General features: G+C 48.7%; 2 protein-coding genes across 3 annotated transcripts in view; both read right to left on the reverse strand.

The window, feature by feature from the left end:
- Window positions 1-4,115: 4,115 nt before the first annotated feature.
- Window positions 4,116-7,963, reverse strand: ZFP36L2 (ZFP36 ring finger protein like 2). The gene is made up of 2 exons (XM_049650205.1): window positions 7,450-7,963; window positions 4,116-6,936 (listed from the first exon to the last, which is right to left on the reverse strand). Exons 1-2 carry the CDS (start codon window positions 7,498-7,500, stop codon window positions 5,491-5,493), a joined length of 1,497 nt encoding a protein of 498 aa, XP_049506162.1. The 5' UTR covers window positions 7,501-7,963; the 3' UTR covers window positions 4,116-5,490.
- Window positions 7,964-11,338: 3,375 nt separating this feature from the next.
- THADA (THADA armadillo repeat containing) overlaps window positions 11,339-25,479 on the reverse strand; it is a 333,497-nt gene continuing 319,356 nt past the window's right edge. For both annotated transcript variants that reach the window (XM_049650200.1, XM_049650201.1), the window contains 2 exons: window positions 18,648-18,817; window positions 11,339-12,216 (listed from right to left, as the gene is read on the reverse strand). In XM_049650200.1, the coding sequence (XP_049506157.1) occupies window positions 11,824-12,216; window positions 18,648-18,817 (563 nt within the window). In that variant the 3' untranslated portion in view covers window positions 11,339-11,823. The remainder of the gene's footprint in view (window positions 12,217-18,647; window positions 18,818-25,479) is intronic.

Here is a 25,479-nt window from a genome sequence, read left to right on the forward strand (position 1 = left end):
CACACACACACACACACACACGCACATAGCAACAGACACAGCCACAAACCCTGACCCCCGACTCACACACAGACCCCTGAACACACCCATACCCACCCACGCGCACACACACACACACACACACACACACACACACAAACACATAGCAGCAGCAGCAGCAGCAGATGCACCCAAATCCAGACCCCCACTCACATGCAGACCTCTGAACATACCTACGCACACATACAATCACAGACACGCCCAAGCCCATACCCACACTCACACCCACGGACTCTCAAGCTCTACAGACATACATACCCCACACACATATCGACAGCCTCACATACCAGCGCTCCCCTATAGCATACGGACACAGAACTTTGAACACCTGCATAGAGAATGATACCCTCGAACAGGTGCACTCCCAGCTAGACACACAAGGACACAGATACACGCCCTGACAAACCTCTCTCCACACACACAGACACACCCTTAGACACAGACACACTCATATGCTTTCCAGGTTTAGCAAAAACTGTCAGGAGAGGTTGGAGAACCCACTGAAGCAGGCGTGGGCCCTGGAGGGGCAGTGGCTTCCTGCTGCCCAGCCCCTCACCCACCTCCTGCCTGCAGGGTTCCTCCTGGGCAGGCCTCTGGGCCCTGGCCCTGCCTCTTTTCCTCCCTTCCTCCTTGGCCTTGCCAGCAGCACGAAACTGGAACTGCCCTGGATGGCTACGGGTCTGCACATTCCCCAGAGTGTGGACAACAAAAAAATAAACACAATTAAATCAGGTAATGACAACTGGAGAGTAGCTACGGTCCTCCGATGGAAGGGGAGGCTGGCTGTGGCTGGACCTCTAGGGGCCCCATGGGCTCCCCTAACTCCCCTAACTCAGGTCAAGTAAGGTGCAGAGACCCAACTTGTGCTTTCAAGAGGACTTGGCCAGAGTCATCTCTCCTTTGCTCTTGTCATCATGAGCTAAAGTGGGGGGCAGTGAGTGTCTGGGGATGGTTCCCTCCCAGTTCAAATGCTCTCTAGGGTTTCTTCCTTGCACACATCCAGCCCGGAAGGTTTTCTCAGACCTCCAGGCAGATTTTAAGACCCAGTTTCCTCTGCTGGGCCAGACCTGTGGCCAAGAGCTGTGCCTGTCTGTCCTTCCTTCTCTGGGCCCTCCCAGGCCTGGACCTTTTATCTGGACTCCTGAACCTCTGCAGGGCTTGAAATCCCCATCTATTCCCATCGCTGGGTGGCAGGGGCTTTGGCCTCCTCAATCATTTGTGTTGTGGCTTTTTTTTCCCTTTTACATACTCAGAAGTCGATTCAGACAGAGTGAGGAGTGGCAAATATGTCCATGCATGCATCCCTTCTCTAAAATAATCTAGAAGGTGGCACGTACTAATTGAGCTGCTTAAAAAAGTACCTTATTTTTTTAAGTTTATTTATTTTAGAGAGAGAGAGAGAGAGAGAGCGCGCGCGCGCGCGCGCAAGCGGGGGAGGGGCAGAGAGCCAGGGAGACACAGAATCCGAAGCAGGCTCCAGGCTCCGAGCTGTCAGCACAGAGCCCGATGCGGGGCTCGAACTCACAGGCTGTGAGATCATGACCTGAGCCGAAGTCAGATGCTTAACTGACTGAGCCACCCAGTCGCCTAGGCGTCCCCCCAAATACCTTATTTTCAAACAGCTCAGGGCAATGACACTATGAAGACATTCTAAACACCCTCGCATCCTGGGCTCACTTTCACAACTGGCTGCAAAAGAATTTTATCTGGAGTGTAACACAGTCTTGGAGCCAGTCAACTTCAGTTCCGCTCTCCAGCCCGTGACAGGAATCCTGGCTTGTCCTTACTTGCAATTTTTACTTCTAGTCCCCTTAATTTACAAGAAAACTTTCCTAAGAGCGATCGAGCAATAGCAGAGAGTTTTGTTTGCTGTTAATTCCAGCCGCTGCAGAAAGACAATGACCTATATACCCTCCATTGATCTGCGGCAAGAGGAAATTTCTGAATGATTCCCCCCAGCTTTCCATGCTCCACTGAGTCGCAAATACAAAACATCAGATCCTAGTCGGGCTCTCAAACAAACCAATTTTTAAAAATGAATGTGGCTTATCCCAACAAGTCTGACATTCCAGCCCATCAAAAGTACTTGTTTAGAAAAATAAGTTTTGGAATGAAGTGGCAACAAGGCCTTTGAAAGCAGCTTGGCCTAAATGGCACCGCATTTTAGACCTTTCCTTCCCATTGCACATTCTTTATGGTGAAGAGGCCAGGGAGCCCGCAGGGTCTTGCCGCCTGAGCCCTTCTCGGCCCCAGGCTTCCCCTCCCCCCACGGCTGAGGCCCTTAGCCAGGGGCCGGGCATCTGGGAGAACTTTGAAACTGTTCCCCATCCCCTTTGGCAGCCAAGCACCAAAACGCTCCAGTTAACACCAGCGCAATCACCGCTAACGTGAAACAGCTGCCCGAGGCCTGGCGGGCTCCAGACCGCCCCTCCCCCACCCGCCCGCTCAGCTGGGAGACTCGGGAGACCCCGCACAGGGGTGCAAGCAGTGGTTGATAGGGCCCAGCTGTTGCAGATAAGAAAACAAACTATCGCTAAATCTTTTACCTACTTTGGAAGAAGTGTCTGAACTGGGAGGTGGGAGGGGTGGGAGGAGGGAAGGGAAAAATGGGAGTTAATTTATGAACCTGATTTTGAAGTTTCGAAAGGGATTGTAGGGGAAAAAAAGTTACCAAGGTTTTGTTCAATTGTGTGCGAATCAGCAGACAAATTGGTGCCCTTTCTTTTTTCTTCCTTTTTCTAGAGGCCTGGGTTGAATTTGCTTTCTGGCCACTTAGAGTCGCCTAAAGCAGACACAAATCCTTTTGCATAAATAACGTGTGTGCTCACTCCCAGAGGAAGCTGTCTGCATAAACAAACATTACCCAGATATAAGTTTGACCTGTTTAATCTTCCTCCCCTTTCCTTCCTCTCCGGACAAGGACACAGCCAGGCTTCCCAAAGTAGAGGCAAAACCCTGGTTCTCCAGCCCAGGAAAGTTTCTAACCCAACCCCCCCCTCTTCTCCAGCTCAGCGTTCTAGTGGCCCTCCATACCCTTCTCCCTTCCCCACCCTAGCTGTTCTGGTCCCTGGGTGTCCCAGCAAAAAAAATCGGACCTTCAGCTGCCACTGCAGACACGTGATCCACTTGGTGACTCACAGGCGGGCCACACCCCCTCAGGCCTTCAGCCAGGGCCTGCCACCAGCCAGTCAGCCAACACTGGGATGCATCTTATTACCAAGGGGAACAGCTAACTAATGCCCTTGACAGTCCAAATAATTACTTTCTTTCAGCTAAGAGCTTGCTATAAAATACATAGGGGCAGGCTTTTCTGAATTCTCACCTTGCCAGCTCCCGTGGAAACCTTAACTCCCAACCCCTGCAAGGCCTGGGCAATGCCCGGAAAAGTGGTGGTAATTAAGGTAAGAGGCTCCATGTTCTGGTTTAAAAAAAAAAAAAAAAAAAAAAAAAAAAAAGCTGGCTTACACATGAATACCTTTTTTCCCAAAAATTTTATTGGGGGAAAACTACAAAACATTTACAGTACAATGTTTACAGCCACAATCTGTAGTGAACTGATTTCCCCAAAATATATTACAACTCAAGTTGACTTATCTTGTTACATTCAAAAACCTACTTCTGTCAAAGTAGTCCAGAGTACATACATACATAGTGCTCCAACTGTACCTACGTACAAACAAACTAAAGCTACTGCTCATTCATCCGCTGTCCAGGAAAGCATTCCTGCCTTTCTACGCACACACAAAAAAAAAATAGTACAAGTTTTGGAATCTTCTGTAATGAAACAAGGCATATTCATGTACTACATACCATTTTAGCACTAAGAGGTGGCCTCTTCACTTTATATCTATATAAAAAAAAAGTGGTAAATATCTTTTCCTTTTGTGCAGTTGAACCCATCCTACATTCAAATTCTCTCAAGCACTAATAGAAAAATACTTATTTGGTTGAGGAAGATTTAAGGCAAGTTCTGGCCCTTCCAAAGGCACTGTGAGACTACCCCCACCCCATTATTGCTACATGTCTTTATACGCAGAGTATGTCACAGTAGAATTGGTGGAACGAACAAACAAACATGGGTTTTTTTTGCTCATGTCAAAAGCTGGAATGAGAAAAGCATGCCACATTTAAACCTGATTGCAAAGTATGTGGTCACCTTTTTTTTTCTTTAAAGTTGGATGGGCTACAACCATTATACATTCTAAGAAAACTCATAAGATATTCCTCAAACTACTTCCACAGCATCAGGATAGATTTCTGTGAAGAAATCATGCAATCTTTCAAAATTTACGTAAACAAGGAAAGAAATTAATGAAATAAATATTACATACAATCTCTTAAATTAAGATTTTTTTTACTCATTTACAATAAAATAACCAAGTGAAGTTACAAAAGGCATATATTACTGTGAAAAGAACATACACTCCACATTTTGCCGATTAATAATGGCAATCATAATTTAACATAATAAAAGAATATATATCTATTGCTTTTCATCATACTTGATAAATACAGTATGAACAAAATTTTCAATGTATACTTTTCACAAGATAATAAATAAGTTAAATAGTTTTTTCATATTGAGTTGTGGTGCAGTGGTGCGAATCAACTCAAAACAGCTAAAAATTCAGCAGTTATTCCCCCAACGATTACAAACTAAGCTCTGCCCAAGGCTTCCAGAAAGAGCAGACAAAATGGTTCTAAAATTAAACATCCACTAAGTGGTGGCAACAAAACCAGTAACCGGTATGAAACTTTGGAATGCAAGGTTTTTTTTTTTTTTTTCCCCAGACGTATAGAACGTTGTGTCAAACAAAAACCTGTCACACTGAAGACTACAATCAAGGCATATTCTTGGTAGAATACTGGATTCCAGAAGCTTATAAGTTTAGCAAGGTGGTGGCTGGCTGGTTTGTTTACACTGGTCTGAGACAAACGACAATTAGGAACTTCTCTCAAGATAAGAGTTCCCACATCTGGACTGTAACTAATGCTTTCAAGTGAAGATATGGAATGGTGGTTGGTAGCTGCTGGTGCTGGGTTGATTTTTTTTTTTCCTAAAGTCCCAAACTCATAGGAGACCTAAAAGTTTAAGTGTTTGGTTCTTTGTTCTGTTCGCATCACAACTGCCCTGTTGTGAATATTTTGTTCATCAATACAAAAGTTCGTTGGCTTTTTTGCTCAACAAGAACGAAACTTCGTAATAATAAAAATTAAAAAAAAAAAAAAAAAAAAAAGAGGAAACCGAAAGGGGAGGGGTGGAGGCCCCTCCCGGCACACAAGTTCGAGTCCAAGTGCTCGGTGCGGCCCGCAGTCTGCTCAGGGCCTATCACCAACCCCACTCCCGTGCCTCCCCCACCCCGCCCTTAACGGGGGTCGAGACGGCAGGGGCGCCCTCCAACATCCCCAGAACAGCCTTCCCTTCCTCCTCCTCGCTGGCGCCCTCTTGCCTCAGTCGTCGGAGATGGACAGGCGGCTGAAGATAGGCAGGCGGCGGCCGGGGTCGAGGCTGGGGGATTCGGAGCCGCTGAGGCTGCCGGAGCTCAGGGAGCCGCTCAAGTAGCTGTCGCGGTCAGACAGCGAGTCCGGGGGGCTAGGGGGCGCGTCGAACACGGGAGACTCGGACAGGCGGCGCGGCAGCTGGAAGCTGAAGGGCGGTGAGGGCGGCGCGGCAGAACTGGCAGGGAGGGGCGCGCTGGGCGGCGCCGGAGGCTGCGCGGGGGGCACCAGGCCCTGCTGTTGCTGCTGCTGCTGCTGGCTGCGATAGTACGCCGCGGCTACCGCGGCAAAGTTGTGCGTCTGGATGGCGAGGGGCGCGATGAGGCTGCTCAGCTCTGGGCCGAATGCAAAGGCGTTGTTGGCGCACGAGGCCGACGAGCAGGCCGCGCACTGGGCGCCCGGCGCCAGCAGGTCCTCGGCGCCCCCGGTGCCGTACAGAAGCGCTGCCGCGGCCGCAGCTGCCGCCGAGGCACAGCACGTCGGGGCGCCTGATGGCGTGGAGGCCGCTGAGGCCGAGGAGCAGGACGAAGCGGACGAGGAGCAGGAGGAGGCCGAGGAACAAGAGGGCGGTGGCGGCGGCGTGCGCGACGTGGGGCTGTCGAGCAGCAGTGGCGACTCGAGGCCCCCGGGGGGCTGGTGGTGGCCAGACGGGAAGCCCGAGAAACTGAGGCTGTGATGCAGCTTGGGCCGCGGCTCCCGGGGGAAGCCCAGGTGCAGCGCGTCACGCGCGCTGAAGGCGCGCAGGTCCCCGGAGGCGCCCCCCGACGGCGCCGGCCGCCGCTCGTCGGCGTTGTGGATGAAGTGGCAGCGCGGGCCGTAGGGGCAGAAGCCGATGGTGTGGAAGGTACGGCACAGCTCCGTCTTGTACTTCGGGTGCCGGGTCAGGCTGCGCAGCTCGTGGAAGCCGTGAGCGAACTGGCACTTCTCGCCGTACTTGCACGTGCCGCTCTCCTCGAAGGGCCGGCACAGCTCAGTTTTGTAGCGCGTGGAGTTGATCTGGGAGCCGCCGCCGCCCCCCTTCTGCTGCTGCTGCTGCTGCTGCAGGTGCAAGAGGTGCTGGCTGCGCTCTCCGTTCTCGCTGAATGAGCGGTCCCGGAATTTGTTCTCCTTGTTCAGCAGGGCCGTGCCGCCGCCCCCTGACTGCTCCTTGAGAGTGCCGTAGGAGGCCGGGCCGCCCGCCGCCCCGCTGCCGCAGCTGCTGCCGTTAGCCGCGCCCGGGAACTTGGGCGAACAGCTGCCGGGGCTAGGCGCGGTGTGGGCGAGTGCGTGCAGGTTGCTGGCCGAGTGCCGTCGGAGAAAGCCCGGTGTGAAGCCCGAGCTAGGGGCGGCGGCCACCGGCGTCCCCACCGCCTTCTTGTCCAGCATGTTCAGATTGAGGTTGGCCAGGGATTTCTCCGTCTGCCAAAAGGAGGGGGGCGAGGACGGGATGAAATATGGAAAGGGAGGGAAGAGTTGGGGCGAGTTGCAGAGGAACTTCCAAGCCTTCTGATTCTTCTTCCTTTTTGCAGATTTCGATTCGGCCCCCACCCTCCGCCCCTACACGCGCAAAAGAATCATGTTCGCGTTGGGAGGAGCCGACTCCCACCCCAGGCCGCGCTCGGTTTCGACATGTGATCCTCAGCCCGTGGGCCGCCAGTCTGGGCGGCGCAAACCCCGTCCGGGAAGCCCCAGGCAGCGTGGCCGCGGTCGGCGCCGGAGGAACTAAACAGCGACAGCGGCTCCCCCCTGCCTTTCCTCCCAGCTCCTTCTCCCCGCCCACAAGGCACGAGCACACATTACAGCAAACTCCAGGATTTTTCCCGACCCCGAAGTCAAGGTGGGGATGGGTGCCCCAAAAGCCGAGGGCAAAGTCTGAAAACTCGAGGGGCTTCCTGCCTGCCCGCTTTACTCCCTCCTTGCTCCCTCGCGTACCTTGCACAAGAAGTCGATATCGTAGAAGGCGGACAGAAGTGTAGTCGACATGTTTCTGGATCCTGTAATGGTCGGCGCTGCAGGCAGGGAGGTCCGGAGGAGCCCTCGGGGCGGCGCGGCCGGGCTCGAGCCACGACGAATAACGGGTGAGGGGCGGGGGAGGAACCGAAAGTTTGCCGGGGGACGAGACTAGAGAGAGGGAAGCAGCGTGGACTGGCTTGAGGGTGCCCGGGAGTGCGGAGTGGGGGGAAAGGAGAAGCAAACAGCGCTCCTCCGCGCCCCGGGGTGCCCAGCCCGCCCCCCCCCCGCGCGGAGCCGACGACAGCTCGCGGACTGCTGGAACTCCGCGGCCCGCGAGCGCGCGCCCTATATAGAGCCCGGGAGCGCGGCAGCGGCTAGGCGGGCGTGCCGGAGGAGGGGACAGAACGCTGACCCCGCCGGGGTCTCCAGGCAACGCCGCCCGCCGGCTCGCGGACGTCAAGCGCCTTCGTGGCCTCCCATTGGCCGCCGCCAATTTTTTTTTCTCCGGGGGAGGGGGCGGGAGGCCGTGGGGCGGGGCAGGCTGCCGGGGCGCCCGGGGCGGCGTGGAGAGCTCGGCCCTGTTGGGTGCTGCTGGGTGGCGGCGGGAAGATAAGGCTCCTCTTCTCTGGGGCTGCCCTGTTGGAAATCCACTGCACATTTAAAGTGACCAGAGTTCTGCAGCCCTGGACGTGTCTCCTCGCGCCGGATCCTGCTAGGCGAAATTGCGAAGCTTTTATCTCCCACTCTCGGTTTTATACTGGGCGCGGGAATTGCAAAATGCAAGAATATTGCAACCGTCCGCGCGGCCCGGCTGGCTTGCAAAGGGTGCTTGGGCCGGGAGGCGGGGGCTCTGGGCCTGCGTCCGGTGGGTGGTGGCTCCATCCCGATTGCACGTGGAGGCGCGGTGGGGGTGGGGCGGGAGCGGCCACGCGGGCGGCTGCCGCGGCAGTCTCGCCCGGAGGAGCCTGGGCCCGTTTCTCCGCCCCCGTCCCCGCCCAGGCTGCAGTAAACAGGGCTTGAGCGCCGGGGCCTGCAGGGCAGGGCTGAGTGTCTGAGGACAAGGCGCTGGCTTTGCTAATCACATCACAAGACCTTGAGCTAGGGCCAAAGGCGCGGAGTGGCGCGGGGCGTCCCGGGCGGGGGAGCCGGTTGGGAGGACGGGAGGAAAGGCCAGGAGAGCTGCGCAGGCCTGGAGGCGACTTCCCGCCACCCCGTCCGTCCGCCGGTCAGCCCGGCCTTCCCCAGCCCTCCCAGGGGATGGAGTGCAGCTGCCGGCTGAGGCTCCCCGGCCGCCGCGGCCGTGGCCGGGCGTGCCCTCCAGGTCCCTTTCCTCCCTGGCCGTTGGGGGCGCCGCGCCCTGCCTTAGCTCGTCGTGGGCCGCAGGCTCGGGCTGAGGCCGACCAACTGCCGTCGAGGACGCTCAAGGTGGTCTTGCCCTCTTTTTTTCCCCCCCTCACCAGTCCCACACCCCAAAGCCCTGCTCTGGGTAATGCCTTTGCCAACGGGCCCCCTCAAGGGTACGGGGCAGACAGCACCCCCTAGCGCCCAGTTAGGCAAAAGCCGCTGACAGCCCGGTCGGGCAGATGTGGGGTCTGGGCCAGGACACTTATCACTCGTCTAAACATATGCTGCCAAAAACTGGAGCGGGCCCATGATCTCGCACACCTGGCAGCTTAGGCTGCATTTGGGGCTAAGTTGGAAGGCCCAGTTCCCTCTAGGGAAGGAAGCAACCCACGCCCCCTTTCCCAAATTGAGGTTATTTCTTGTTTCCTCTTGGTCATTTCCATTCGTTAACCTGGAAGTGGGGGAATAAGCCATCGGGCCTGTCACTCATGGAACTGACGCCTCAGAGTTCAGTTTGCATGCAGTTCCCCCTGCTGTCACTCCCTAAGCACCCACCCAGAGAGCTAGAGTCTGCAGTGGGCTGCAAGCACTTTAGGACCAGAAACCCAGGGCTGGCGTTCAGGCGCTGCTCTTTCCAAGTCATGTGGTCTCAAGCAAATCACATAATCCCTTTGGTACTTGGGTTTCCTTGTAAAACTAAGATAATTCCTGCTTTACTCATCTCTCACCCTTGTCAAGGTGCAAATGCGTTATCTGTTAAGGTGTGTAAAAGATGTACAGGTATAAATCCATATCATTTATTAAAATAAATTGACAAAGCATAAAAATGGAGACAGCCGGGTCTCTGGACTGTGGCCAGATGGGTAGAGGTCCACAGGATCATGCACGCAGACCTGAGGGGCACCAAATCTTGGACCGTCTAGCTTGGAGCCAAGAGCAATGACCCCGAAGGGGGGATTGCTTCAATCTGGGTGATTGCACCACCCAGCCTGCACTGGCCCCCAGGCAGCTGTGACTGACACAGCCCAGAGCACTCAAGAACCCCAGAGCACTCAAGAACCCCAACTGTTCTGTTTTGTTCTTTGTTGAAATGACCCCAAACATGGAGTCTGAGGTTAGCCCTGATAGTAGTATTCTAAGATTCCCCTGGGAATGCATCAGGCAAGTGTGTAACAGCCATTTCACTGCTATTGTAGGTCAGTATTAAGATTTCAGATATAAAACCAGTAGAAACTTCTGTCTCTCCTGTCCTCCCAGGCTGGCCACAGCCAGCCATCATCAAAATCTGGGGTAATTCCCAGTCCGCAGCCATGAGAACACCCACTTTGCAGGCTTGGTAGAAGGATCCTGGAGATAACATGTACATATGCTATGGTACATGTTTTGGTAAAGAGCACCTGCTGGTATAAGGTGCTTTTATTATTATGTATCTGCTTTTATTTCATTTTAAATGGAGAGAAAAGGAACGCTGGCCGTTTCCAATGAGTTGGGCTTTACTGGGGCCAGTTTCATAGTTATTGAACCATGGTCATCACTGCATTATGCCAACAATTTCCTGACTTCTGACCCAGTCAGTCCTTCTCAGAACAAAAAGAAATGTTAGACTGGCAACTTTCCATCAAGTGTGGGCCACACAGGATCCTAATTAATTCAGGATCACAAAAAAAACACATTTTGAGCCGAATAGTCCAAAACTACCTAGGGAATTTCCTGTTCTCTTTAGGACAAAACTTTGGATTCTAAGTTTACTCCTTTCCTTGCCTTTTCCTACAGAGCTATTTTTCTGTACTTCCAGTATGGCTGTGTGTTTAGTGTTAGGTGGTTTTTTTAAAGAGAAACACATTTGAAATACGAGCTTTTCTGCAGTAGGAAATGATATCAAACTTTCTCTCTATTAAACTGCCCCTTCAGACCGTCAAACGTCAATAACATAGTTCCAAGTGATTGCTCACCTGGGAAGTATTTAAAAATATTTACAGTCCCTAAAAGCTGGTATCATTCTGATAACCAGGAAGAAAAATGAATATGGATGAGGCTCTGACCAATCCAAGCTATGAATTTCAAGATAGCTGTCTGTGGATAACACTCTGAAATGAGAAGGAAAAAATGGCAAGCCAATGAAGCAAAAATGTATGCAAGAGCGACACCTGCTGGGTGTCTGAGGCAGAGGGCTGGGTTGGGCTTGGAAAAGGCAGAAAAACCTTAAGGTTGCTAGGTTCAAACACTGAAATGGATAATTGTGTTTTCTGACATCTTAAATGAGAATCTTTTATTGCCACCAAGAAAATGACAGTAAACAGCGTAGGAATAAAACAAGTCATTTATTCTGGCTTTTCTTTCCCTGGATTTCCTTCTCACAGCCAAGGGTCTATGCTTTCACTGGGTGGCAAAATCGAAGTTTCCTGGCATTGCCAGAAACACTTTTGGTGGGTAGGAGCTCTTTTAATAAATCAGACGTCATGTGCAGGTCGCTGCAGGACTTGAACATGTAGATGGTAAAAACAAAACCATCTCTATGAAGTAGATCTATAATTTTCCCAGGATCCAACATTTGGAACATACTTCTGCTGTAGCTAAAATGGAATAAAATTTAGAGTTCTGACCCAGTGGGCTGTTTGCCAACTAATCCAGCTCTTCTATTCAGTGGGAAAGAGGAGAGAAAGTCACGAGCTAAAACCTAGTTCTGTACAGTCAATTCACAGAAAATGTGGGCTGACTATGCCTGGACGTTAGAGGCTGTGGGGGAAGAAAAAGGCGAATTCAGGTCCGCAGGTGGCCTGCACCTGGGAACAGAGTAAATATTCAACGTGGGAGCCGCACTTCCTACAGTAGCTGCAATAAACCAGGCTCCCCTGAATGAGTGAGCTGAAGAAAAATTCCTTTGTAGGAAGGGACAGAAGACTAGACTCATGAAGGGGAGAAAATATTTGAATTTATGTTCAACACGTTTCCTGCAGATTTAGTGGGGGAATAATCCGCACCCCCCCCACCCCCAAAAGTCTTCTTTCTTCAACAAGCGGCTTCTGTTCTTGCAAGAGTGAACGGATTCGTTTCTGCAACAGAGTCCGAAGCACTGAGAACAAGGGTGTCTTCCCTTTCCTTTCCTTCCAGAAAGGCCAGCAGCCTCAGGCAAGCCAAAGTCCTTTCTTCCTGAATGCGCAGTCTTGTGAATTCCACCGTCTTCAAAAACTCAGCAGTTGGTGGCAGTTCTCTGAAGAGCTGGGAAAGGAGGTGGCACTGCTCTGATGCTGTCCTGTGAAGATGACGGAGGCTTTCAGGGCTGAGGGGACACCAGCTGGACTTGGAGAGGAGATGGGAGAGGTGCTTGTAGAGGTACTTCACGAAGGTCAGGGTCTCGGCCCAAAAGTTGATTTCTGCTTTTTCAAACAGGTAGTCTTCCACCTAGATTGAATGACAAAGCCCAAAGTCAACATTACAGGGGATGTCGACAGGCTCCAATCCAGACCAGAGTCTGGCCAGACTCAGAGGAGGTATGTCCCCTCCCCCTCCTGAGGGAAGGCCCACTCTTGCCTGTCAGCACCCACATATACATGCCACTCGCAGCTGAGAAGGTCACTTTCTATTTTCATTTCGCTGTACTTCTCCACCAGGGAGGAATTTTCTTCCCCAGACTTAACATGACCTTTGATAAAGATGTGTTTGTGGTTTCAAGTCAAGATATTTTGGGGGCCTGCTGTTGAAAAGGGAACCTCGACATGGGAGTGGGCCCTAGAACCAAAGGTGCCTCTAGAAATTGGAGAGAGGGGGAGGAGGAGAAATCTCAGCAGAAGAAACAGCAAAGGATTACCAAATATGAGGCACTACTCTGAATATGGAACCAAATTTCTATAAGGCTGGGGACTTTCAAGGTTATTTTCTTACAGACACTTAATCTTGTCTCCACATTTCCCATAAACAGGCTGCTTTTTGAGCTCTTGGCCTGTTGGGTATGTCAAGAGGGCCAGCTGAGTCAGACACTGGTGGACGGATACAAATTTCAGTTGACAAGATGCTTTTGCTGCTTCTCTTGGTCCTCAGTTTCCCTATCTGTTGACTCACCTGGAGGAGGCTAATAGTTTTCTCTAAGCAGCAAATACCCGGAAGGGCCCTGACTCTCTGCAAATGTTTCACCTTCAGACCTAACCGTGGGGAGCCCTTAGCTATTCCAGTGCTGACTAATAAACATTCTCCATAATTAAACACTCAACTTCCAAGGGGCCTCTTCCTTTCTTTTTTTCCCCCTTCTATTGAGGTATAACTGACAGAAAATTACATTAGTCTCAGGTGTACAACATAATGACATTTGTATACATGGTGAGATGATCACCACAGTAAGTCTAGTTACCATCTGTCACCCTACAGAGTTAATATCTTACTGATTATGTTCTACATGCTATACAGGAATCCCCATGACTTATTTATCTTATAATTGGGAGTCTGTACTTTTTTTTGTTTAATGCTTGTTTATTTTGGGAGAGATACCATGCATGGGTGCGCAGGGAGGATGGGCAGAGAGAGAGAAGAAGAGACAGAATCGCAAGCAGGTTCCATGCTGTCAGTGTGGAGCCCGACATGGGGCTCAATCCCACGAATTATGAGATCGTGATCTGAGGCGAAATCAAGGGTTGAATGCTTAACCAACTGAACCACCCAGGCACCCCAATATTTTCTTTGTTAATTTATTTTTAAATGTTTATTAATTTTTGAGAGAGAGAGAAAGAGTGCAAGTGGGGAGGGGCAGAAAGAGAAGAGGACAGAGGATCCAAAGTGGGCTCTAAGCTGACAGCAGAGAGCCCTATGCAGGGCTCGAACTCACAAAACATGAGACCGTGACCCAAGTGGAAGTCGGACGCTCAACCGACTGAGCCACCTAGGCAGCCCTATTTTTTAAGAGTAGGGTCATCGTGGGTCTCAAACTCTCAACTCCAAGACCAAGAGTTGCACGCTCTACCATTTGAGCCAGCCAGGTGCCCATGTTTTCATTTTCTCTGCATAGATACTCAGCAGTGGAATTGCTAAATCACGTGGTAGTTCTATTTTTAATTTTATGAGGAACCTCCATACATTTTCTTAGTGGCTCACCAATTTACATTCCCACAAACAGGGTATGAGAGTTCTCTTTTTTCCACATCGTCGCCAACACTAACTTCTTGTCTTTAGATAACAGCCATTCTGACAGGTGTGAAGTGGTATCTCACTGTAGTTTTGATTTGCAATCCCCTGATGATAGTGATGTTGAATATCTTTTCAGGTATCTGTTGCCCACCTGTATGTCTCTTTTGGAAAAATGTCTAGATCCTCTGCCCATTTTTTTAATCAGAGTTTTCAGATTTTTAAAAGTCAGCATAGAGCCAGTGTGGGGCCCACACCCATGACCCTGAGATCAAGACCTGAGCTGAGGTCAAGAGTCAGATGCTTAACTGACTGAGCCACCCAAGTGCCCCTTAATCAGATTTGTTGTTATTATTGAGTTGTATGAGTTCTTTATTATTATTTTTTGGATATTAACTCCTTATTGGATGTATCATTTGCAAATATCTTCTCCCATTCAGTAAGTTCTGTTAACATTTTGTTGATGGTTTCCTTTGTTGTGCAGAAGCTTTTTAGTTTGATGTAGTCCTACTTGTTTGTATTTGCTTTTGTTTCTCTTGCCTTTAGAGTCAGTCCCAAAAATATCACTAAAACTGATGTCAAGGAGTTTACCGCCTGTGTTTTCTTCTAGAAGTTTATAATTTCGGGTCTTTTTATTTTTTATTTTTTTTTTAATGTTTATTTATTTTTGAAGGAGAGAGAGAGAGACAGAGTGTGAGTGGGGGAGGGGCAGAGAGAGAGGGAGACACAGAATCTGAATCAGGCTGCAGGCTCCGAGCTGTCAGCACAGAGCCCGACGTGGGACTCGAACCCACAAACCGCGAGATCATGACCTGAGCCGAAGTTGCACGCTCAACTGACTGAGCCACCCAGGTGCCCCATATAGTTTCAGGTCTTATATTTAAGTCTCTAATCCACTTTGAGTTAATTTTTGTGTATGGAGTAAGAAAGTGGTCCAGTTTCATTCTACTGCAGGTAGCTGTCCGGTTCTCCCAACACCTTTTATTGAAGAGATTATCCAGAACTCATTGTATATTCTTGCCTCCTTTGTCAAAAAATACACATACATGGGTTTATTTCTGGGCTTTCCATTCTGTTCCACTGATCTATGTGTCTCTTTTTGTGCCAATGCCATTCTGTTTTGATTACTATAGTTTTGTAGTATAGTTTGAAATCAAAGCACATAATATCTCTGGCTTTGTTCTTCTTTCTCAAGATTGCTTTGGCTATTTGGGGTCTTTGGTGGTTCCCTATAAATTTTAAAATATATGTTCAAGTTCTGTGAAAAATACCATTGGAATTTTGATAGGGTTTCCATTGAATCTGTAGACTGCTTTGGGCAGATGGATATTTTTACAATATTAATTCTTCCAATCCAAGAGCATGGAATATCTTTCCATTTATTTGTGTCTTCTTTAATTTCTTTCATCACTATCTTACAGTTTTTAGTCTTACAGTGTATAGGTCTTTTATTTCCTTGGTTAAATTTATTCCCAGGGAAATATAAATTATTCCTATGTATTTTATTCTTTTTTATGCAAGTGTAAATGGGATTTTCTTGATATTTCTTTCTGGTAGTTTGTTATTAGCATATAGAAATGCAACATATTTTTGTATTTTGTATCCTGCAACTTTACCAAATTCACATGTATTTGTTCTAAAAGGGTTTTTTTTTTTTTTTTTTTTTTGGTGGAGTCTTTAGGATTTTCTATATATAGTGTCATGTCATCTGCAAATAGTGACAGTTTTACTTCTTCCTTTCCAATCTATATGCCTTTTATTTCTTTTTCTTGCATAATTGCTGTGGCTAGCATTTCCAAGACTATGTTGCATAACAGTGGTGAGAGTGGGTATCTTTGTCTTGTTTCTGATCTTAAAGTGTTCAGCTTTTTTCCACTGACCATTAGCTATTTATCATATGTGGCTTTCATTATGTTAAGATATGTGCCCTCTGTATCCACTTCATTATTATTATTTTCTACCATAAATGGATATTGAATTTTGTCAAATGCTTTTCTGCATCTATTGAGATGATCATAATTGTTATATTTCATTTTGTTAATACTGTGGTATCACATTGACTAATTTGTGGATGTTGAACCACACTTGCATCCCTGGAATAAAGCCCACTTGATTATGGTATATGATCCTTTCAATGTATTGTTGAACTCAGTTTGCTAATATTTTGTTGAATATTTTTACATCTATGTTCATCAGGGATATTGGCCTGTAATTTTCTTTCACTCATTCTTTCTTTCTTTTTTGTGGTGTCCTTATCTGGTTTTGGTATCAGGGTAATGCTGGCCTTGTAAAATGAGTTTGGAAGCGTTCCGTCCTCTTCAGTTTTTTGGAAGAGTTTGAAAGGCTAGGTATTAAATCTTTGAATGTTTGGTAAAATTTACCAGTGAAGCCGTCTGGTCTTGGACTTTTGTTTCTTGGGAGGTTTTTAATTGCTGATTCAATCTCTTTACTAGTAATTGGTCTATTCAGATTTTCTACTTCTTCATGATTCAGTTTTGGAAGATTGCAAGTTTTTAAGAACTTATCCATTCTTTTTCAGTTGTCCAGTTTGTTGGCAGAGTAGTCTCTTACGATCCTTTGTATTTCTGTGGTATCAGTTGTAACTTCTTCTCTTTCATTTCTGATTTTATTTATTTGAACCCTCTCTTTTTCTTCGTGAGTCAGCTAAAGATTTTTCTACTTTATCTTTTGAAAGAACCAGCTTTTAGTTTCATTGATGTTTTCCATTGTCTTTTTAGTCTCTACTTAATTTTTTTCCACTCTGATCTTTATTATTTCCTTTCTCCTCCTAATTTTGGTTTTGTTTGTTCTTCTTTTTCTGGTTCCTCGAGGTATAAAGTTAGGTTGTTTATTTGAGATTTTTCTTGTTTCTTGATAATAGGTATTTATCACTTGAACTTCCCTCTTAGAACCACTTTTTCTGCATCCCACAGATTTTGGTATGTCCTATTTCTGTTTTCATTTGTTTCTAGGTGTTTTAATTTCTCCTTTGATTTCTTCTATGACCCAATAGTTGTTAGTAACATGTTTTTAATTGCCACGTATCTGTAGTTTTTCCAGTTTTCTTCTTCTTTTTTTAAAGTTTATTTACTTATTTTTGAGAGAGAGAGTGAGAGAGTGTGCATGCGAGCAAGGGAGGGGCACAGAGAGAGAGGGAGAGAGAGAATCCCAAGCTAGCTCCACACTCAGTGCAGAGCCCGACATGGGGCTCTTTCTCATGAATGGTGAAATCATGATCTGAGCCGAAATTAAGAGTGAGACAGGATGCTTAACCAACTGAGCCACCCAGGCTCCTCTATGACTAATACATTGAATTCTTTATCAGGTAGATGACTTATCTCCATATCATTAAGGTCTTTTTCTGAGGTTTTGTCTTATTCTTCCATTTGGAACATATTTCTCTGTTTCTTCATTTTGCTTGACTCTGTCTTTGCTTCTATGTATTAGGCAAAGCAGCGACCTTTCTCAGTCTTGAAGGAGTGGTCTTATGCTGATGAAACTTCTCACTGAACCTTGCCCTAGTTCTTGGTTGTCTCTTCAACCTTTCTGATTGTCTAAACCACCTGATTTATTCTTAATATTCCCCTGTTGCTGACAAAATGCCAAGACCTGTTCCAAGGGGAGGAATATCATTCAGTACCTATTTTCAGGCTGATTGGAAGCCAGATCCTTTGGTGGCAGCTTTTAAAGTCAACAAATATTGGGGCACCTGGGTGGCTCAGTTGGTTAAGTGTCTGACTTTGGCTCAGGTCATGATCTCATGGTTGGTGGGTTCGAGCCCCATATCAGGCTCTGTGCTGAACGCTCAGAGCTTGGAGTCTGCTTCAGATTCTGTGTCTCCCTCTCTCTGTCCCTCCCCTGCTCATGCTCTGTCTCTATCTCTCAAAAATAAATCAAAATGTTAAAAGAAAATAAAATAAAGTATGCAAATATATACAGTCCTGTGTGGTGGCAACTGTAATCCCTGCTGGCCTCCAGACCAGGAGATCTAGAGGTGTCCCCTGGGCAACCGTTGTAAAAACTGGGGCTCCAAGCTCCTTTCTGGGAGGTCTCATGGAGCTGTAGCAAGGCCAAGGGGGAATGCAAGGGTGTCACCTCCTGCTTATATTCCCTGGGAGCACCTCCTTAGTCTCTAGATGCGTGGGAAACCTGGAGCCTGTCCCTTCGGCTAAAGCTCCAGGCTAAGTAAACAGCCCTTTTTCCCATGAAGACTCGGGTTGCATTTCAGTCTGCTGTCTGTGCACTGCCCTGGCGTGGTGGACTGCCAAGAACTGTCTTTCCAACTGTTACCTTCCTGTGGAGCTCAGGAATGCCAGTCCCGTCGGCCACCGGGGTCAGGCGATCAAGGGGTGTCCTGGGTGTGGAGCAGATATGGGTACTGGCTTTAGTTAGACAGCTGGAGAGTGCGGGAGCACACTCACTGGCTTCGGAAACCAAGGAGTCTCTTTCAAAGTCCTCTCCCCTGGTGATCTGAAGACTCACCATTGGAACCCAAAAGGCCAGCATGAGAGCTGCCCCAGCATCTCCAGGGCCCCCAGCGGATCTAGTAGGCTGCCATGTCATTCAGACAGTTTCCTAAGCCGTAACTGATCCGTACCTAAGCATCCAGAAGCACACGTTCAGCAGGCACCTGATGCCCAAGTAAGCCTAATGTGCTGCATTCAGCGGGTTTGACACTCTGACCATCCCCCCCACCAACTGCCCTGAGACCCTAGGATTACCTGATGTGTGCTTTCTACATGGACCACGAAGTCCTCCCCCTCTCCCAACAGCCATCCCAGCAAGACTGGGAGTCCGGGGGCCAGCTTGTCCCACTGCTGGAGCAGGTCACACAGCACAGCCAGGGCCAGAGTCAGTGCAATTGAGGCATCCACCTGGCAGAAGGCAAATTCTGTGGAAGCAAGAGAGAAGCAAACGATGAATGTGCTGCTCAGGGCCACCCCACGGAGGCTCTGAAGGACTCTAAACACGAAGGGCCTCGTGTTAATCACTACCACCAGCCTATGGGGAGGCTGGTGGGATAGGCTCCTCGCAGATTACCAACCCATTTCTGAGTCCTGCTGTCTAGACAGCTAGAGTGAGCCACAGGCCCGAACCCCACCATTTCCATGCCCCCTACCCCAGTGCGGTCAGTAGCATGTCCGCCTGCAGGATTAGACATTTACCTCCTGTCAGCCCCTCCAGTGTAACTGGGAGGAAATCAGGAAAGCTCCCCACCCAGTGTCTCCTCTGCAGGCCTGCCACAGCGCCTGGATTCTGTTGGTTTGCCTGTCCCTCTGAAAGCAAATCTTGCTGACCACATAACACATAAATCTCTTAACATTTTAGAGCGGGGCATCAGCAAACGTTTTCTTTTTTTCTTTTTAGCTTTTTTTTTTTTTTTTTTTTTTGAGACAGAGAGAGACAGAGCATGAGCAGGGGAGGGGCAGAGAGAGGGGGAGACACAGAATCCGAAGCAGGCTCCAGGCTCTGAGCTGTCAGCACAGAGCCCGACGTGGGGCTCAAACCCACAAACTGTGAGATCATGACTTGAGCTGAAGTCGGACGCTTAACCGAATGAGCCACCCAGGCTCCCCAACAAACCTTTTCTTAAAAGGCCAGATAATAAATATTTCAGACATTGGGGGTCTTCAGGTCTCTGTCACAACTACTCAACTCTGCTGGAAGCAGCCATGGACAATATGTAAACTTTTAATGTTCCAGTAAAATTTGAATGTCATGTGGTTTTCACATGTCATAAAATATTCTTCTTTTGTTTTTTTTCCCCCAACCATTTAAAAACATAAAAACCATTTGTAGTTTACGAGCTGTACAACAAAAGGTGGTGAGCCTGATTTGGCTCACATTTTGCTGCCCTCTTTGAATTCATTTTCAGACACTCATCTTCCTAGTTGGCCGGGAAAGGGCGCTGAAAGAGTAGATTAGGGTGCAGAAAGAGGAAGCAGGTGCCTTGGGGGAACCATTGCTTACTTCATCATTTTGCCTTAGACAGTCCTAAATATGGATTTGAAGGGAGGCTCTGGGTTGTTGGCACTTCCGCTAACGACCCCAGCCCTCCCGCCCCCAACCTGGAGGAGGTCTGAAACATGGGATTGAAATCCCACCACAAAATGAACCTCTTTGGATCCATCCATGCACCAGTGCTGGTCTTCCGAGGACCCACTTCTGTTGAGGCCTCATCTTTTCCCAAATCCACATTTCCAACTCCAGCACATAGACCTGGCCCTGACCACTGGCTCCCAAAGAGACATGCTCAGCACACGGGGAGAAGCCTCCAAGTCTGGACTGAAAGCTTTGAGTTCTCAGGGTACTGAACCAGACATAGCAGGATGGCCCCCCAAGGGCCTATTATGTGCCAGGCCCTAACCAAGTACCTTCTGTCCATTCCTTCAACATCCTATCGGTTGGATATTGCCATCCCTACTTCACAGGTGAGGGATCCTGGGCTCAGAATGACCCACTTTTGTATAGTCACAGAGCTGTAAGTGGCTATGAAGAATAGGAATGGGCAAAATGTTTCATGGTGCCTGTGGAACACAGATTTGGAAACAGCACCAACATTCTAGACATGCAAGTCTTCACAGTGAGATAAGCAGGGTTGGTGACCCTGCAGCGGGGCCAGTACTACCTGGAACACACCCAGAAGAGCCTACACTCATGGAAGCAGCTAAAAGACTGATGTCACCATCCCAAATCAATCCCCTGGGACAACTGCTCCTTAGTGCCCCTGCTCCCTAGGCTGCTGCCTGTGCAGCCTGGAACCAGGATTTAACTTGGGCAACAGAAAAAGAGGAGGGGGATGGGAGGGAAGTGGGGAGCAAAGGTGCATTTTGGCTGTAGGTCTGGGCCTTGTGTTGGTCTAACCTTTACCTACAATACAATCTCTATTTTTTATTTTTATTATTAAAAAAAATTTTTTAATGTTTATTTATTTTTGAGAAAGAGAGACAGAGTGTGAGCTGGGGAGGGGCAGAGAGAGAGGGAGACACAGAATCCGAAAAAAGCTCCAGGCTCTGAGCTTCAGCACAGAGCCCGATGCGGGGCTCGAACCCACGAACCGCGAGATCATGATCTGAGCTGAAATGGGACGCTTAACCGACTGAGCCGTCCAGGCGTCCCTACAATATCTGTTTTTATCTCTACCTGACCCCTCTGTGTAGTATCTGTATGGGGAGACGGTACAATTAATTGGCATCCTTCAAACCTCAAAGAACTGAAAATACGCACGAAGACCGGCATGGGATTAAACATAGAGCAGAGGTTCAGAACATTCCAGTGTGTGGCCCTGGAGATCATGAAATCTTTTCCTTTACTGCCGCTTGATTTAATAACACAGGGACTGCCACAAAGCAAGCATTCACTAGATGGTTAACTAGGGTTACCGTTGATAATAATGAATACTGGCCTATCAGATCCTTACCGCTCCCACCACTAGGAGGGAGGCATCCTTATTTAACAAATGAGGAAGTTATGCTCATGGAAGCGGGGTAACGGATCCGAGTTTGCACAGTTAGCTGTGGTGGCAGTGAGCTAAGTGGGCCTCAGTGCAGAAGCTGTCCCTACCCCACAGGGAGGCGATGGAGAAACACCCCCGGCACCCCACGGAGATGAAGTCAGACTTGGCTTTATCACTCTGATTCACAAAGAAAAACTCCCAGCTGGGGGCCATATTTCAAAAGACAATCAAAGCAGCAGGTATTGTGCAGCAGGTGGGCTTATGTGAAACCTTTCACAAAAATCTACCTTCTGATTTACGGCCTGCTCCCCTTTCGGTCTCCTCAAGGCAAGGACTGGAAATGCCACAGTCCACCAGCAAAATCTGTGCCTGCAGCTCAGCAACACTCCGGTTGGCTCCATAAAGAACACACGAGAGTGACCAGAGATGCCGCCAGGAAGGCCAGACTGCTGCACCTGCCCTACCCAACAGGACAGATATCCCCCATCCTGCACCATTTCGTCATGAATCGTGCTGAGGAAGTGGCAGGAGAGTGGCAGGCATGACAGAGGTATAAAGGAGTGCTGGTGCGATGTGGCTAGAGGTGAATCCAGAGAGAATTATAACCGCCCAAATACTGACTCTGCAAGATGAAGAAGGAAGGGAGAAAGAGCTGGGTGGGGGCAGGAGGAGAATTGGTTGGATTTAAATCTCTTTGAGGGGCCAGATGCATCCACCAAGTTTCCTCTTTTATTACCTTGCCCTGGACTAGGACACCTCAGCCAGAACAACCCAGATCTCTACTGGCCAAATGCCTTGTGAAGAGAGGCAGGAGAGTGGGGAGAGGAACTTTTTAGCTGACCATGCAGGCCAGCCAGGCTTAGAGCCTGCTTGGGCTTCTCTCTCTCCCTCTCTCTTTGGCCCTCCCCAGCTTGTGTGTGTGTGTGTGTGTGTGTGTGTGCGCGCGCGCGTGTGTGTGTGTGCGCGCGCGTGTGCATGTGCATGCACGTGCCCCCCCAAATAAATAGACATTAAAAAACCTGAAATAGGGGCGCCTGGGTGGCTTGGTCGGTTAAGCGTCCGACTTCGGCTCAGGTCACTATCTTGCGGTCCGTGGGTTCAAGCCCCGCGTCGGGCTCTGTGCTGACAGCTCAGAGCCTGGAGCCTGTTTCAGATTCTGTGTCTCCCTCTCTCTCTGCTCCTCCCCCGTTCATGCTCTGTCTCTCTCTGTCTCAAAAATAAATAAACGTTAAAAAAAAAAAAAAAACCTGAAATAATAAAATACAAATAACCCAACGAAAACACATACAAAGGATCTGAATAGACATTTCTCCAGAGAAGACACACAAATGACCAATAAGTTACGGGAAGAGATGCTTAACATCGTCGACCATCAGAAAAATGCAAATCAAAACCATGGTGAGATACCACTTCACAACCACTTGGAGAACTATAATAAAAAAGACAGATAATAAGTAATAAGTTTTGGTGAGGCTATGGAGAAGATGGAACTCTCAGACATGGCTGGTGGGGATGTAAAATGGTGCAGCCACTTTGGAAAACAGTCTCAAAGTTTTGCTCACTCCTAGGCATATACCTAAGAGAGATAAAACACGTATGTCCACACAACTACTTGTACATGAATGTTCCTAATAGTCAATACACAGAAGCAGTCAAAATGTCCATCAACCAATGAATGGATAAATAAAATGTGGTATATCCATACAATGGAAGATTATTCAGCCTTAAAAAGGAATGAAGTAGTGACGCATGCTACAACACAGAGGAACTTTGAAAACACGCTAAGTGAAAGAAGCCAGACACAAAAGCCTGTGTATTATATAATTCCACTTATGTGAAATATCCAGAACAGGCAAATCATAGAGACAAAAGGTGGATTGGTGGTTGCCAGAAGTTGGAGACTAGGGAGATTGGGGAATGATTGCTGATAGAAATAATGTTTCTTTTTTGGGCTGATGAAAGTGTTCTGGAATTTAATAGTGGTGACGGTTGCACAGTCTTGTGAATATACTAAAATGTGTACACCTGTGCAGTTATTTAAAAACATTTTTTTAAGTTTCTTTATTTTGAGAGAGACAGAGACGGTGCAACAGGGGAGGGGCAGAGAGAGAGGGAGAGAGACAGAATCCCAAGCAGGCTCCATGCTGTCAGCACAGAGCCTGATGTGGGGTTTGAACCCACAAAACCACAAGATCATGACCTGAGTCGAAACCAAGAGTCAGATGCTTAACTGACTGAGCCACCCAGGCACCCCTGTACACTTTAATTTGGCAAATTTTGTGGGATGTGAATTATTTTGGGCCAGGGGGCATGGGCAGTGTGGTAGGCCAAAAATTGGCTTCCCAAAAGATATTCATGTCCAGTCCCTGGAACCCATGAATGTTACCTTACTTGGAAAAAGGGTCTTTGCAAATGTGATTAAGTTAATGGTGTTGAGATGAAGGAAATAATCTTTGATGATCTGGGTGGACCCTAAATGCCATCACAAATGTCCTAACAAGAGAGAGCAGAAAGACAGCAGACACACAGAGGAGGTGGTGATGTGAAGCTAGAAGACTGGAGTGATGCAGCCAAGGTATGCTGACAGCCTCCGGAAGCTGGAAGAGGCAAGGAATTCCCTAGAGCAAGATTCTTCCCCAGAGCCTCCAGTGTGGCCCTGTCGACACCTTAATGTTGGACTTCTGGCCTTGTGAAACCAGAAACTGCTGTTGTTTTAGGTCACCAAGTTTATGGTAATTTGTTACAACAGCCCCCGGAAACTGCTACAGGGAGAATGAAGGGGGACTGCTAAGGGCACGGGTTTCTTTTGGAGTGATGAAAATGGCTGAACTCGACTGTGGTGATGGCTGCACAACTCCATGAATATGCTAAAACCGGTGCATGGTACCCTCTCTGCAGTTGACTCATGTGGCACGTGTATGGCGTATCTCAGTGAAATTGTTGTCTTAAAAAATCTGTGTGCACAGTTGGTCCCAACTGCTGAGCACAGTGCATGCCTTGACAGAGCTCACAGAATATTTGAGCCTGGACAAATACTTCAAGCCCTCATGCTTGCCTGTAGGGCCCGGGCCTCGGGCGCTAGAGGACTCTGCAGAGGTGAGTGGTTGCTCAGCGGGTGGGGAGGGCACCTGAGAAGGCTCCCTGGAGCAGCTGGCCCTTCACTAGACAGTCAGGGCGTAGGTGCTGAGGGTGTGCTATGTGGCCAGCACCGTGCTGAGCATTGTGGGAAAAGCAAGGCAAGTAGCTGACAAGTCCTGTCCTCAAGAAGGTAGTGGTCTGAGAGGGAAGGGAAGGCTTAAACTCAAGCAACAATGAGACATCAGGTGCTCAATGGACTGGTCTGGACCTCATGAGCTGCAGGAATCAGAGGAGGGAAGAAGTCAGTGTGGGAGAAGTATTCATTGGCTCCCAATGGCTACACAGCTAAGGCTCGCGTGAAATAAGCCTCTTCAAATGGCTGAGGTGTACCGATACACATTCATGTCTGTGGTAGGCCTACACAAGGGGGATAAGCATTCAGTCATTTGGAAGTGAGTTGGAAACCCAACGAATCAGCATTTAGAACTAGTTAATCCTTGCCTTCCACCCTTGTGAATGGGTAACTTGGTTGTAGGGGAGGGGAGCAAACACAGGACTTCAGGGCTGCTGCAGTGGGGACTTCCTCTTGTTACTGCCCCAGCCGCATCAGGGCTCTCCTGCCAAGGCAGGCACCTGGCTAACGGGAGACCTTACTTGCTGACGCTCTTGAGGTGAGCATGGGGAGCCCCACAGCCCCGCCACCCATCTTGTTTCCCACCTCTGTGACGAGGCCCATCTCGGGGCTAGCAGCTAAAGACACAGGCTTCACACAGTGGACTGGATCCACATTAAGTCCCAGGCTTCGAGGACTTCTTCAACTGTACTGATTAAAATGAAAATGCCAACATTGACTTGTTCCAGACGCCAACCTTGAAAACTGTTTCAGACCATGGATTAGACAGTCTGATTCTAAACTGTCATGGGGAAGATGACCTCTAGACTAAGGCCACTGGTCAGGTCTCCTTCCTGAGAGAGCCCAAGTCAGCACAGTAAATGCTGAGTAAATGGAGATGGGTTGG

This window comes from Panthera uncia (assembly GCF_023721935.1).
Source record: "Panthera uncia isolate 11264 chromosome A3 unlocalized genomic scaffold, Puncia_PCG_1.0 HiC_scaffold_11, whole genome shotgun sequence".
NCBI classification, from domain to species: Eukaryota; Metazoa; Chordata; class Mammalia; order Carnivora; family Felidae; genus Panthera; species Panthera uncia.